The sequence below is a fragment of the Cannabis sativa genome, chromosome 3 (assembly GCF_029168945.1).
Source record: "Cannabis sativa cultivar Pink pepper isolate KNU-18-1 chromosome 3, ASM2916894v1, whole genome shotgun sequence".
In the NCBI taxonomy this organism is placed as follows: Eukaryota; Viridiplantae; Streptophyta; class Magnoliopsida; order Rosales; family Cannabaceae; genus Cannabis; species Cannabis sativa.
This window is the reverse complement of record NC_083603.1, coordinates 6,735,454-6,751,830: the sequence shown is the minus strand read 5'-3', so window position 1 is coordinate 6,751,830 and position 16,377 is coordinate 6,735,454. Positions and strand designations below refer to the sequence as shown.

Genomic DNA, 16,377 nt, shown 5'->3' with positions numbered 1-16,377 from the left:
TCTTCTTGTAATTCCTTATCAATAATTATATAGATTATTTTCTAACTCGAAATTTTTAGGGGATTTTGTACTTTTAAACTTTATGGAATTTCATATAAAAGTTTATGTAGTAACTAACGGAGCAATTTAAATCGTAACCAAAATCTATATAACAACACACATAAAAACTACCGGAGCAACTCAAATCGTAAAATTGAAAAAAAAAAAAAAAATAGTATATGAGGTAATTTTTCAAATTTTTATTTATATATTTTTACGTATGTATAAATTTTAAAAATATGATTTTTTTTTTTTTTTAAAAAAATTATTATGAGAAAATTTAAAAAAAAAATTAAAATAAATATAGAAAAAACAGCATAAGTACCTACTCTTTTATGGTAGTTGATTACTGCCTAGTTACCATAAGAGTACCTGTTTTTTATATTTTTAACTTAGGAGTACTAAGGAGACTCTCTATTCCACTCTCTTTTGCACTCTCTCTTTGATGTAATAATAAATGTCAAATTTTGAGTAAGATTTATTTTTGCTTAATATTAATTTAGTTATGATATTCTAATATTATTATAATTATGCCATTATAACTAAATTATTTTATAATAACTAATTATTTATTATAATCTAATTACTTGATTAACTTTTCATTTTTACTTAATTACAAGTAGAAAATATATATGTTTGGAAGAAAAAAATAACCACATTAAAAAAAATTAAAAAAATACAATACATATATTTAAATTATACATAGATTAATTGCAAGTTTTTATATTTTTTTCAAAGTAAAAACTATAATAAGTTTAATGTATACAAAAGTTAATACAATTAAAAAAAAAAATATTATTAATCTTTTTGTACTATTTTATATTTTATTAGTTTTTTTATTATACATTACTAGTTTTTTTTCTTGTATTGATCACTCTATTTTTAAGTTATTTTTTTTTTTTGAAACAGATTTTTTATTCTTCTTATACAAGTGAAAATTCACTCCATTTTTAATATAGTATTTTTCAAATATTTTTAATTATTTTCTTTATTTAATATAGCATAAAATGAGGTTCAATAAATTAATATACTATTGTTCAAAAAAAAATTTAATATACTAGTTCAATGATATATTTTTTTTTTTAAAAAAAGGTCAATGATAGAAAAAAAGAAAAAATTATTATAGTAGCTCAATTTTTTTTAATTTGCTATACTTTTTATGTAGAATATATATAGATAAATGTTTGAACTATTATTTATCTTATATGTATACCTATTTTTACTATATATCAAATTATAATAAAAAAATATTAATATTTGGATGAGTACACCACATAGTGTGTGTCTATTATAGTAGTATATATATGCGATACTCTATATGAATAAGGAAAAAAAGTACATGTAAATACCACAAAGAAAATAAATAAAAATATTCAATTACATATAAAAATATATTAAATAGTTTATTGGTGTATTTATATTGATAAATAATATAATTATAATAATCATAAAAAAAAATATTACTTTTTTAGAAAGAAAAAAAAAATTAAGTTGTATTAATTTTTATATTGCATAATTTTTAAAAAAAAAACCTTACAATTTTTGTATAAATATTAATTGTTATTTTTTTTATTGTAAAATATATGTGTATGTTTTTTTTATTATTCTTAATGTGGTTAATTTTTTTATTAATGAAAAATTAGTAGAATAATTATATTAAAAATAGTAATAATACAATTGTAATAACATTGTAATATCATAACTAATTATTAACTAAAAATTGTCAGAGAGAGTAAAAGAGAAGGATAATATATTGCCACAACCATACCTCCAAAATTGCAACAATTATGGCAAAACAATTAATATAAGAGTATTGTTATCAGGCACCAGTGGTGTTTAGTATTTTCTCAACATGTCGTGTTGCGATTGACTAGCGATACTCTTTAAAAGTTATTATACTAAATTATATGAGACCCGATACTTAGTTGAACCAATAGCGATATTATTGACATATAAAAATGTGATAGACACTACTTGTGTCCTTTAACATTTCTAAAGGGGTGCAGTTGTGTTGGAAAGTATGATGATGGTGATAAGATTGATGATTGGTGAATAATGGGAGCCATATTTGATAAGTTTAACGTTGTGACATACAACACCGCTATATTTGACCCATTGAAAGTTTCAAAATCAATATTATCATCAGTATTCATTCAGTACTAGTACTCTTATTATGTCACTCACTTGGATCACTGTTATTTGATGAAACAACTTAAAATTAAAATTGGATTGAAGACCAAATAAATTAATAAAATGGGTCAGAATTGGTTTGGGGAACCAAACAAACAAATTGGTAAACAACCTTTGCAGTTGCAGGCTAAGCTTCAATTCAAGTCCCAAAACTCGTTTATCAGATCAAAGATCCTATGGAGTCACCACCCCATGTGCAGCCGTTAAAACAAATTCAAACTCAAAATACTTTTTACAATTTTTAAGTTCCACAAAAATTATTTCAGTCACTATTTTTTTTTTTGTTAAATCCTATCAAATATAAGGTATTTACGGCATAAGTATATGATGTTTAAGTTTCATACAATTTTATATCACATGTTTTTTCTTCTAATAAATTAAATACCTAAAGTTATATTTTTTTTTAGAAAAAACTTGTGCTTCATTAAAAAAAGCAAGAAAATACAAAGCCAAAGTTAAAGGGATGGTAAAGAACCATTCTAAACTAACTCATCATCTAGTTCTAATCCTAATTTTACAACCTAATGAGCCAATTGATTAGAATCCCTATATACATGCTCAACTTTAAGATTAGGACTGAAAGATAACAAGTTCTTAATATCGACTAAAATATCATCCAGAGGACCAGAATTCCAATTACAAGAATTAAGTTTATCCACTATAGTTTTACAATCTGTCCTTAAAACATCCACTGGAAGATGAAGCAGCTGAACCCATTGAATAGCATGATAAATTGCCTTTGCTTCAGCTATGATTGCAGGGATACCTCCAATACAAGGCTTAGCTACACCACCTTTCACAAAGCCAGAATCATCAGCCACCACAATACCATAGCTATGCTTTTGACCACGAACATTAATGGCAGCATCAGTATAAACCTGCAAAGAAGATCTAGAAGCACCATCCGAGACCCTGCTTGGAGCCTAAGCTGAATAATTTCTTGGGCATCAAGATAATGAAAAAAATAATTGACACTCCAATTTATGTTACCTTCATCACCACAATTCTGTTAAATCCTATCAAAATATATTAAGAGAACACATATTACTCATATTTTTAATAAAAAATAATCATTAGATAATTATAAAATTAAAATAACTAAATAATAATAAAATTAAAAAAAAAAATAACAATTACATTTTATGGGAAGAAAAAAAATAAGGAAAGAAATATAATTATAAATAGTATTGGGTAATTCTACAATACACACTGATGCACCATTTATTTGTTTTGGCATTTAGAAGAATTTTCTTAGTCAAATTTTTTCATATTCGTATACGTTAATAGTTATTTAAAATATCTTACAAAATTTTGAAAAATTAGGAATAATTTACAATATAGAAAGCAGTGTTCAAATAGTGTATTTCACACTCGTATAAAATAAAATAGTCACGTGTGCAACACACTGTTTGAACCCTGTTTTCGGCATGTTAAATTTTTCTGAATTTCTTAAAATTTTGCAGGATATCTTAAATAATTATAACGTACATGACTATGAGAAAAAATTTGACTAAAAAATTATTTCGGGTACCAAAACAGATAGAGATACATGAGTGCATTCTTTTTAAAGGTGTGCATTGTAGAATTTTCTAATAGTATTTATGTATATATATTTTTATTAATTAAATAAATATTATTCATTTTTTTAACTTTAAATTATATAATAAGTTTTTAGAAAATTCTATAATGCATCCCTTTAAAAAAGATGCACCGATATATTTCTATTTATTTTAGTATCCGAATAATTTTTTAATCAAATTTTTTCTCATGGTCATGTAATTTATAGTTATTTAAGACATCTTACAAAATTTTAAAAAATTTGAAAAAGTTTAACACGCTGAAAACTACGTTCAAATAATATGTTGCACGCATGATTATTTTATTTTAGGGTAAATAGTGGCATAAGTACTCAAAGTTTTAAGTTTGTAAGCGGCATAAACACAATGTTTATTTTTAGCGGCATAAGTACCCAATGTTTGTAAAACTGTAATTTTTCTCTAGTTTTGTCAGTACAGACTCCGTTTTGAATTTATTAAATGAACATTTGGAAGTAAATGATACTACATGTTTCTGTCTAGACCCAATGATCAAGAATTTGGACCTTATATGTGGTCTGTTCAAGAAAATAACAGAGTTTGTATTGACGAAATTAGAGAAAAATTACAGTTTTACAAACATTGGGTACTTATGCCGCTAAAAATAAACATTGGGTTTATGCTGCTTACAAACTTAAAACTTTGGGTACTTATGCCGCTATTTACCCTTTATTTTTTATATGCGTATAAAATAGACTGTTTGAACATTATTTTTTATATTATAAATTATTCTGAATTTCTCAAAATTTTGTAAGATATCTTAAATAGCTATAACGTACATGAATATGAAAAAAAAATTAAACTAATTTTTTTTTTGGGATGCCGAAACAAGTAGAGGGTGCATCAATATATCTTTTTAAAGGAGTGCATTATAGAATCACCATAAATATTTATTTACCATTTAATAAATTTTAAAATTATTTAATAATTTTTTTTATTGAGAATATATGAGTGAACTATTAATATATTGACACGTGTTAATTTAGTTTATTTTAATAGAATTTAACAAACTGGTAATGATAAAAGTAAAAAAAAAACATGTAATATATAAATGTATAAAATTCAAATGATTAGACATTTATATCAGTAAATATTTTTATGTTTGAATATAATTTTAATAGAAAAGTAATGACAGAAGTAATAGAAAATATAACTTAAAGTATTTAATTTGTAAAAAAAAATATATAATATTTGAGTATATAAAATTAAAAATTTATAACATTTTTGCTGCAAATATTCCTTTTCTTTTTTTTTTAGTATAAGTCCCCGTCCACAATTTTATGATAATAATATCACCCTATATTACACTAGTGAGGAAAAACTGAAAATAGACCTAATTCGATCTAGACAAAAAATAAAAATAAAATAAAATTAGATGAAAGGAATCTGTGTCTTAAATATCTGTAAACAAATCCCGAGGTAAATCCACGTGTCGAAATCTAGAAGAATCGAGTATGGAGAAGTTGCTCGAAGTTTAACGCTAGACGAGGTATAAATAGAAGCTCCAAAATTGTATCGTTACACACTCACACCCTTTGTATTGTATTTCGACTAAAACCAAAGGCTTTTCACTGAAACTCACACTCCTCTCGCTGAAGGAGACCCTTCCTTCTTCGAGTTCTCTTTCCTTTTCATCTTCTAAACCATTTTTTCACCTTTCTTTGCTTTTTCAATTCCTTCAAGCTCGATCGCCAAAAAATTCTGTATATTTACATATATAGATACTCAGGTACTGGTTGACAGGTTCAGTTTTTTCTTTTTCCTAGTTTAATGGAGGTTTTGGTGAATATGATTATTGTTTTAGCGAGTCTTTCTTGTTAGCTCTGTTATTTTTGTCTGTTTGATTTGAGCTCCGGTACCTTTTGAGGATCGGAAGCTTGCGAGTTTCTCCGGTTGAGTTTCTCAAGAGCGTTTTATTGCTTATTAGCGAGAAATAAGAATAAGAAAATCTTTAAGAAGAGTTAATCTGCTTAATTCGTGAAGATGATTTTTGAAATAGAAGATGATCTGCTCATTTCACGTTTTACTTTACATATATGGTAAATTTTCGTTCTCTTGATCTAGAAAAATGAAAGTTGCTGTGGTGAAGTTTGTTCGTTAAAAGAGTCCTTTTCTGTGGTCTTAATCATGAAGATTGTGCTTGCTGGAGCTGTTTCTAGTCATGAATCTGACCTTTTTGAATCTTTTTCTGGTATCTTCATGAGCTTCATGTGAAGACCTCTCTCTATGTCTGGCCAAACAGTTATGGGCTCATAACTTTTCATAGTGTGGTCCAGTCCAGGCCATATTTTGTTCCAATAAGTTCTCACTTTTTAGCCCTTAAAATATTTATAATATTTTCCTCAAAAAAAATACCCTAAAAATTTCGTTGCCATTTTTCTTTTTCGAAGGAAAAATTTGGCTTGGAATTGAAATAAAATGGCCAATAGATAAAAAAAAAATATATAAAATAAAATAGCTGTGCCGTTTTATTGGATAGCCTAAAAATAATGCCTCAAATAAAAATGAAAAATAACTTTATATATAATAATAATAACAAGTCTTTACTTTTGGCCAAAGTAATTACAACATATTTATAACACGCAAAAAAGACACCTTGCTAATGACTGAACAGGAAACTTACGGAACTGACCATTCAGTTTGACTTCCTGTTCTTATTACTTTTTACCACCACCAATTATTGAGAGAAATAAAATAGTAAAAAAAAAATAGATTTGACTTAGGTAAAAATGGTAAAAGAAAGTTAATAATTGAAAAATAATTGTAATTTATTTATTGTTTAATGGTTGTTAGAATAAAGAATTTCTTTGCATGATTGATGTTATGATAAGTATATATCTCTACATATTGTGTACGTGTCCATGGAATTTTGGTCTGAGAAAGATTGTTCTCTATATGTTACATCATGGGGTATTAAAATTTTAGTTTGGGAACATTTTCAGGTACTCAATTAATCAATCTCAAAGATGACGGTCACACCAAAAATCAACATTAACGATGGGAATCTGGTGGTTCATGGCAAGACCATATTGACAGGTGTTCCAGACAACATTGTGCTTACACCAGGATCTGATGGTGGCCTTGTTACTGGGGCCTTTATTGGGGCCACTGCTTCTGATAACAAATCACTTCATGTCTTTCCCATGGGCGTTTTAGAGTAAGTACTTATTCCTTAATATAGTATATAAGATATGATTGTGTTTGTGTTGTGTTGTGTTATCAACTATGCTTTGCATAGTTTGTTTTTGTTAATCATTGTTAAAAATAAAGTTGTTTTTGCTATGTTATTGTGATAGGGATCTTCGGTTCATGTGTTGTTTTCGATTCAAATTATGGTGGATGACTCAAAGAATGGGGTCATGTGGGAAGGACATTCCTTTTGAGACCCAATTCATGCTTGTGGAAAGCAAAGATACCGAAGGAGGTGAACAAGTTGATGGACCAACCATTTACACAGTCTTCTTGCCTCTGTTGGAAGGCCAGTTTCGTGCTGCTCTGCAAGGAAATGAGAAGAATGAGATCGAGATATGCCTCGAGAGTGGTGAGTAATCATGGCCAATCAATTCATCATATTTGGTCTACTCTTATGATATATGCCTACATAGTACCACTCCTAGTGCTGTGTTCCTTTGTTACTCAATATCATGTCACTGGCCAATATTGAAGGACTCCAACCAATCTTTCAAATGAATCATAATATTGGCGTTTATAGCATTTGGAGAAGATATAGGGAACGTTCGAGTTCAGAAGAACCCACACAAACTCTTTTTTTGTGTTTGATTTGGTTTTGCAGGAGACAAATCTGTTGAGACCAACCAAGGTCTTCACCTCGTTTACATGCATGCTGGAACCAATCCATTTGAAGTTATCAACCAAGCTGTTAAGTAAGTGTTTGCTTTATGCCTTGATACGTCATTTAGTTTACTCTTTGAAGTAGAATAACTTCTTTGCTTGTATGTTTATGGTATTGATGACGATTCTTTAATTACTATTCCATTAAACAGGGCTGTGGAGAGACACATGCAAACTTTTCTTCATCGTGAAAAGAAGAAGGTAAGATCATCATATTTTTTCTGCTTCACATAATAACTTGCTCCTGTCAAGTACTATAATTCATGGTTACTTTGCCTAACAAAACCTTTTTTTTTGATGTTGCAGTTGCCTTCATTCCTTGATTGGTTTGGCTGGTGTACATGGGATGCCTTCTATACTGATGTTACTGCTGAGGGCGTCGACGAAGGCCTCAAAAGGTAATTGCCTTGTGACAATTCATAATGATTAGTCAATTAAAATTATAAAAGCATTCAGAAACTTACTTCGATCTGAAATAATTGCAGTTTATCAGAGGGAGGGACGCCTCCACGATTCCTTATCATAGATGATGGTTGGCAACAGATTGAAAGTAAACCCAAGGATGAGAATGTTGTAGTCCAGGAAGGAGCACAGTAAGAATCTGTCCTCATATCTCATGTACCTGTTGCCAAGACACTTCAAACATCTTGCATAATAAGAGATTAATTGATTATTATTTTTCTTTCATGCAAATTTGCTTCAAGTTTGGATATTTCATCTTTCTAGTCAAGTACCAATTGTGATTATATCGCTTTTGCAGGTTTGCAAGCAGACTGACTGGTATAAAAGAGAATGAAAAGTTCCAAAAGAACGGTCAGAGCAATGAACAGGTTCCAGGCCTCAAACATGTCGTAGATGAAGCTAAGCAACATCACAATGTGAAGTAAGTGCTTGTAGTCTTAGTATTCTATTTTCTTGTGCTAATGCTTTCTTATAGTTGATGCTTGTTCATTTTCAAGAATTTGAGGTAAATGAATTGATGTAAAGGAAAAAGTTTCTCATTCAAAAGGGGAACGAGCATAATGAATCACCCTTGCATCAGATATTCTAATGTTAAGCTACTATCTGTTACAGGTTCGTGTATGTTTGGCATGCTCTGGCTGGTTACTGGGGTGGTGTGAAGCCAGCAGCATCTGGTATGGAGCACTACGATACTGCTTTGGCATATCCAGTTTCGTCCCCTGGTGTTATGGGTAACCAACCAGACATAGTCATGGACAGCCTCTCTGTCCATGGCCTTGGCCTGGTGCCTCCAAAGAAAGTTTTCAACTTTTACAATGAGCTCCATTCATACTTAGCATCATGCGGAGTGGATGGAGTTAAAGTTGATGTTCAGAACATCATTGAGACTCTTGGTGATGGTCACGGTGGTAGAGTGTCTCTGACCCGCAGCTACCACCAGGCTCTTGAGGCTTCAATTGCTCGGAACTTTCCAGACAATGGATGCATCTCTTGCATGTGTCACAACACTGATGGGATCTATAGTGCCAAGCAGACTGCTGTTGTGAGAGCTTCAGATGACTTTTATCCTCGGGATCCTGCTTCCCATACCATCCATATTTCTTCTGTAGCTTACAATACACTTTTCCTAGGAGAATTTATGCAACCTGACTGGGATATGTTCCATGTAAGTAGAAATGATACTTGAAACTTCATAAAATTTACCATTTCAAGTGACAGATAGTCTTAACATATTGTCTTTGTTTTGTAGAGTTTACACCCAGCAGCAGAGTATCACGGTGCAGCTCGTGCTGTTGGTGGATGTGCAATCTATGTCAGGTATTCATATTTCCTACATTGTTGTCTCATCAGCTGTACATGAAACATCATTCTTAGTTGTCTTTGACCTTTTCCTTTTCCCTAGTGATAAGCCTGGATACCACAACTTTGAGCTCCTGAGAAAGCTTGTCCTCCCTGATGGATCTGTTCTCCGTGCCCAGTTACCTGGTAGACCTACCCGTGATTGTCTCTTTGCTGATCCAGCTAGAGATGGAACCAGGTTTGTTTTATTCTCCCTAAATTATTTACAACCGTGTGATAATATTACGTGTACTAACCTCTAATGTGGGATTCTCCTTTTGCAGTTTGCTCAAAGTATGGAATGTGAACAAGTGTTCGGGAATCCTTGGTGTTTTCAACTGCCAAGGTGCTGGTTGGTGCAAGGAAACCAAGAAGACCCGTATCCACGATTCATCCCCCGGTACCCTCACCGGTTCTGTCCATGCTTCTGATGTTGATTCAATAGCTCAAGTTGCAGGTGCTGATTGGAATGGAGAAACTATAGTTTATTCCTACAGATCAGGTATTGTAGTTTGTAACTTTACAAGAAACTTGGTTAGTGATGATAACAACGAAATATTAGCTATGCACAGTGTCAAGTATCTTTGAATACTGACAACATGAAACCAACTTTGAATTTCAGGGGAGGTCATTCGATTACCTAAAGGAGCTTCAATTCCAGTGACACTCAAAGTTCTAGAATACGAGCTTTTCCATTTCTGCCCTCTCAAGGTGAGTTTTAGAGAGGTCTCTTCCTCCCTACTCCCTCATTCTATTATACACTTGTTAATGACATTGACATTCTGCATTGCAGGAAATTGCATCAAACATTTCATTTGCTCCAATAGGCCTACTCGAGATGTTTAACTCATCCGGGGCCATTGAGCAGTTTGATATCCACACAGCTTCCCAGAAACCAGAGCTCTTTGATGGTGAAATTTCATCCGAGCTGACCAATTCTCTCAATGACAATCGATCTCCAACAGCCTCAATCTCTCTCAAAGTCAGGGGATGTGGACGGTTTGGAGCTTATTCTTCTCAGCGCCCACTGCGTTGCTCCATGGACAACTCTGAGACTGGCTTTGACTATGACTATGATAGTGGATTATTGACCCTTGCCATCCCAGTCCCACAAGAGGACATGTACAGATGGCATATTGAAATCCAAGTTTAAGTTCAAAAAAATTAACAGTGTCTCATCATTTAGAGTATGGTATTTGGGAAAGGTCTTGAATTGGGTTATACCTCATTGTTGTTGTAATGTGTGTGTGAGAGACCCTATAGAGAAACGACCTGTTTGGATTGGGTTTTGTCTTGTTGGTGTTGGTGAGTCACTATATGCAATAAAAAGTGTCTTATGATCTTTAGTAGAATGTGTAACTTGTGTCATAGGTCCTAATCTCACAACTCTATCTCTATTGTTGTAAATATTTATATGTAGTATTATCAATGTGGTCCATTAAATGCTTTTGTACAAGCCTAAGAGTAATTGATCTTTTTAAATGTCTGAAAAGTTGAATGATCTTATACTACTAGGAGTATTTTTTTTTATCTAATCCTTATTTTGGGTGCATTTGATTTTTATCAAGTGCAATTTGATTAGTTTTTAACATTAGATTATTTAATATTTTTTACATTACTAATAATAAAATAAAATAAATTAGTATTGTTTTATGTTTCTAATAACAAATTAAAATAAATAAAATAACAAATAATAAATTCTTAAATATTTAATTTTATTTTAAATTATATTTTTTTATATATGAGATTTTCAAATTACTATTTTTCATTTAAAATATTAATTATATGTATAATTTTTTTAATATATAATATTTATGAACTGAATTGTATCTACTAGTTCTACATGTGAATCAACATTTAATTTGCACGAGTACAGATTTTAAATTGTCCAATCCAATTCAATCAGCACAAGTACAAATATCAACATATTTTGTAGATTGAACCTGGTTTTGATTAAGTATTTTAGCACCCCTATCTTATACAAGCTTTCATCTTCCTAGACAACCAAAATATGAGACAAAAATTTGTTTTACCTTTCTATTTCACCAGTAATCCTTACAAGTACAAGATCCATCAACAAATTTATGGAATCTAACTCTATCTCTTATAATTATTTCCCTCTCAAAACTTTTGCTTATAATCTTCATCACTTCATGGCAATCGCCACAAATTCTATGATTACTCACTATTCTAATAACAGCAGGTGCTTTTGTCTTCCATAATCCATAAGCAACTGCTAGCTTCTCACTGTGCTCGCCGAAAGCATTCTCTTTCTCTTCGTCAACCACTCTACGTAGTATCTCTGTGACACTAGGTTTGTATCCAGTTTCAGAGACTCTTACAGAAATGTCTCCTAAAATTTCTCTCAATTCCTTGGCGTCTGGATGGGATGAGTCGCGAATTTTGAACTCGTGAACAATACCGCCTATCTCTATGGAACTGTAGGCAGGGATGGGTTTGATTCTTTTCTCCTTCATCTCTATTCTAACAAGGCGCATCTTCTCCCACTGCGAAACTGATGCGTACAAACTCGAGAGGAGGATGTAGTTATCTGCATTTCGTGGTTCTAATTGGAGAAGACACTCAGCAATGAGTTCACCTTTCACTAGCAATTTATTCTTCTCACACCCAACAAGTAGGCTTCGCCAAATTACTGGATTTGGCGAGATGATCATGTTTTTTACAAGACTACAAGCTTCATCTACGAGGCCAGCTCGACACAATAGGTCAACCATACAACCATAATGCTCTGTGGATGGTTTGATTCCAGATTCAATCATGTGGGACCAAAATCTTCGACCCTCTGAAACCAACCCGCAGTGACCACATGCCGATAGAATGCTGGTGAATGTTAAATGATCAGGCTTCACCTATTCACAAATAATAAGATTGTGAGAACAAATTCCTATCCTAATGACAATGCACAAAAGGAATAGCAATAAAATATTATTCTAGTGACATACTAGTACACTATTGTTCCATTCCAATATTGAAAGAATTAGAAAATAGGATTCTCATTGCTATCATAGAAAGATTTACAAATTTTCCAAGCTTTTCTAGACACTTGGATATCTGCCTGAGTAAATTTTACACTTAATAGTACAAATCAATTCCTAATCCTTCAGGATTAATCAGTAGTCCCTCTATTTATACTAATTCATCCATACTGTTTTAAGCTAACACCTTAGGACAGCTCACTTAGATATATTTCATCTCAACAACTAAGAATCAATTAATTTAAGGGACTAATATCATGGCCTAACACATACTTACTGCTAAATGATGAGTTTAACTAAGGTAACCTTCAATGCTTAAATATAATCATACCTTGGATGCTTCCATCATAGCAAAGTGTTTTAAAGCTTCTTGATATAACCCATGAATAGATAATCCCACAATCATTGAACTCCAAGCTTTAGTATCTTTTACAGACAATTTGTTGAAAATTGCTTTTGCTTTTTCAATACAACCACACCTTGCATACATATAAACAAGTGCAGTTCCAAGCTCGAGATCAATTTCAATCCTATGCTTCTCTATGTAAGCATGAACCCACTTACCAATGTCCAAAGAATCAGCCCATGCACAAGCCATAACTACACTCCCCATTGTTACCTGATCAGGTACAACACCCGCCATTTGCATTTCTCTAAACAACCCAAAAGTCTCATCAACAAGTCCAACTCTCAAATAAGCACTAATCATCACACTCCAAGCAACCAAATCTCTCTCAGTAATTTCATCAAACACCAACTGTGCAAAACAAACATCCTCAAATTTCACATACATATTCAACAATCCCATTTGAACAAAAGAACTTGAACCAAACCCAGATCGAAAAACACGCGAATGAACCTGTCTACCTTCATCTGAGGCCATAACAACCGAACAAGCCTTCAGAACAAAAGCCAGAGTAAAAGTATTCGGACCCGGGTACCCTTTTTGAGTCAATTTTTTGAATAAAACAATCGACTCTTTTGATGGGTTTTCAATTTGAGAACAACCCCTTATCATGGAATTCCAAGAAAATATGTTTGGGCATGGGATTCGAGAGAAAACTGTTCGAGCATATGAGATGTCGCCGAGAGGAGAAAGGGAGCAAAAAGCTGCTATTTTGGATAAAGCAAAAGAGAGTGAGGAAATGGGAAGGAAGCGAGTGAGGATGTGGGCATGAATTTGGCGAAGGAGTCTCATGTTGGGACATTTTTTGAGGAGAAAAGCGATTCGTTCTTCTTCTTCTTCCAGCTCCTCCTGCTCTTAGTGTTCTTCTTCTTCTTCTTAACTAAGCTTCAAAAATGGTCTTTTTATTATTACAAGTTTTTTCTTTCTATATCATTTGAAGGCTATAGAGTGGCGGGTATTTCTTATTTGATTTTAAATTATGTTTGGACAAAATAGGTTTTTGTGTTTAAGATTATTTATTTATTTTGAATAATTGAGTAGTTAAAGTTTATGTTTGTAAGTGGATTTTTGGTGGAGAAAGAAAGAGGTAAGGAAAAAAAAAAAGAAAATAAATAAAAAAAATAATAATTTTAATTGTTTGGTATTGAAAAAAAAAATTGAGAACAAATTTCTCATGTCAAATATGAAATTTGATCCTTTTCAAAAAAAAATATGAAATTTGATTTTTTTTATTTTTATTTTTAGTATTGTTTTCTTACATTTTTTTTTTATACTTTTTTCTTTTCCAACTAAAATCTAAGAATTTAAAACCTAACTATATGTGAAATAAATTGAAAGGAATAAATTTCTTATTCTAAAAATTAGAGATATGATAGAATTTTGCTCTAATTTTGTTTTTTTTTTTTTTAGTTAAAATTATCTATTTAGAAACATTGTCAAGGAATAAATCGTTGTATAATGTTGTTCGAAAAAATTTATTTTGAATTGGTAAAATAGTAATTATTTATTTTTGTAATAAATTTTTTTTCAAATTTAAATAGGGAGAAAGACAAAAGTTATTAAGATAAAAATTGTCAAGACAAAATACACATTATTTATCTTAAACAAGACATAAGAGGCGCCACATGTACTGTGTCTAGACACTAGGGTTGTACATCGATTGATTTGGTCGGTTTATACTACATATTTTCTAACCCAATGTAAACATCAAGTTGCGAAATTCTAAGTGCAACCCGCCCAATTTAAACTAAAAAATTAGTAACCCTACCGACAATTTGGTCGAGTTAGCCAGTCCAAACTTTCTTAAGTTTTTTATTTTTTTTAGTTTCAAAATAAATAAAATTTTAACAATTACAACATTAGAGAGAGTGTGTATGAGAAGTCAAGTCATTGGTTTTCTTAATAATTGTATCATATATTATTATTATTATTATTATTATTATTATTATGTCATAATAAAAGTTAAAATTAAAAAGTACAAAATTAAAAAAATTATACAAGTCGGGTTAAATTGGGTTCATTGGGCGGGTTGTACATATTTTCAACCCGCCCAATTAACAGATTAGGCGGTTCATACTTTGGTTGGATTTTTTCAGTTTGTATTTTTTATCGATTTTTTGGGTTTGATTTGGGCGGATTATTCGGGTTGGGCGGTTTATGAAAATTTCTATATAGCACAGTGCATGCGCTCCATACAGTGGGAGTCCCTATTAGTTTTGTCCTTTTGGGTTAATTAATTAATTAAATAATTAATTCAATTAGATAAATATTTGAATTTAAAAAGTAGTTAAAGATTTTTTTAGTTGGTTGAGATATTCCCTCAAAGTAGTTGAGATATTCTCTCCAAGTTGGTTGAGATATTCTCTTATCGAAAATATTAATAACCTATTCGGTTATGGATATTTATTTGAATAATTAAACTTGATTTAATTAATTGAATATTGACTACTATAAATAGAGGTGTGATTTGAGAAATCAAGACACTTTTTTTCTACACAAATTTTGAAATACGCTTAGAGAGAAGGAAAATTATTTTTCTCTCAAAAATAATTCTTGCTCATGTGTTGAAAATTCAACAAGTACAAATTATACACTTTATCCTAGTAACCCACACTCCTTGTGTGTGGTGGATCGTTTCTGAAGACTATGGTGTGAGATTTATTGGATTTAAATTACGAGAAGTTTTGAGGATACCCTGATAGTCATCAAGAGGTATTTATTTCTTTCATGTAATTTATTCTTCAAATTTAATGTATATATATGTGGAAATCTTTGGGACTATAGTACAATGATAATCAAATAATTATTATTCTGTTGTGAAGCTGATTTAGTACCGCAAAACTAACATTGATGTATCCATTGACTTCCTTGATGGCAACCTTCAAGAGATTGTTTATATGACTCAACCGATCATGGGTTTGAAGATCTATCCAAACCTCATCATGTGTGTCATTTACATAAAGCTATCTATGGTCTTAAGCTAACCCTTAGAGCCTGGAATGATAAGCTAAAAACCACTTTGGTTGCCTAGGATTTTACAACTTCAAGGACAGATCCTTCTTTGTTCATCTTTGGCACTGGTCACAATTTGGTCATCCTACTTGTCTATGTAGATGACATCCTTATAACTGGTCCTAACACAAAGCTTATACCAAATTTGTTGCTGATTTGAACACCTTTTTTGAAGTAAAAGTTCTTGGACAAGTGCATTATTTTGTAGGTGTTGAGATTCATAGAGATTCAAAAGGTATGTTCTTATCTCAAAGCAAATACATCACTGATTCGCTAGTCAAAGTGCAGTTAGAGAGTGTAAAACCATGTTCTTGTCCTACAAGCGCTGCTCAATTTTCTCTATCTGAAGGGACTCCTTTTGAAGATAAAACCGTATACAGAAGTACATTAGATACACTGCAGTATTTAACTCTCACAAGGCCCGATGTTGCCTTCATTATAAATAATCTATCTCTGTTCATTCATGCTCCTACTAGTGTACATTGGG

The 16,377-nt window shown here is 31.2% G+C and overlaps 2 protein-coding genes across 3 annotated transcripts; one reads left to right on the top strand and one right to left on the bottom strand.

Annotated features, from left to right (window-relative positions):
- Positions 1–5,339: 5,339 nt before the first annotated feature.
- Positions 5,340–10,968, top strand: LOC115709472 (probable galactinol--sucrose galactosyltransferase 2). 2 transcript variants are annotated; one of them, XM_030637588.2, is made up of 14 exons: positions 5,340–5,553; positions 6,767–6,981; positions 7,121–7,365; positions 7,618–7,708; positions 7,829–7,877; positions 7,983–8,074; positions 8,162–8,269; positions 8,437–8,559; positions 8,751–9,303; positions 9,388–9,455; positions 9,541–9,675; positions 9,761–9,978; positions 10,099–10,187; positions 10,270–10,968. In XM_030637588.2, the coding sequence occupies exons 2-14, from the start codon at positions 6,791–6,793 to the stop codon at positions 10,627–10,629; spliced, it is 2,322 nt and encodes a 773-aa protein (XP_030493448.2). In that variant the 5' UTR covers positions 5,340–5,553; positions 6,767–6,790; the 3' UTR covers positions 10,630–10,968. The 2 variants fall into 2 exon arrangements, with proteins under 2 accessions (XP_030493448.2, XP_030493449.2); XM_030637589.2 differs by having other exon boundaries at positions 5,340–5,863.
- Positions 10,969–11,488: 520 nt separating this feature from the next.
- Positions 11,489–16,088, bottom strand: LOC115708946 (pentatricopeptide repeat-containing protein At5g48910). The gene is made up of 3 exons (XM_030636974.2): positions 16,031–16,088; positions 12,804–13,732; positions 11,489–12,346 (listed from the first exon to the last, which is right to left on the bottom strand). The coding sequence occupies exons 1-3, from the start codon at positions 16,086–16,088 to the stop codon at positions 11,519–11,521; spliced, it is 1,815 nt and encodes a 604-aa protein (XP_030492834.2). The 3' UTR covers positions 11,489–11,518.
- Positions 16,089–16,377: the final 289 nt, after the last annotated feature.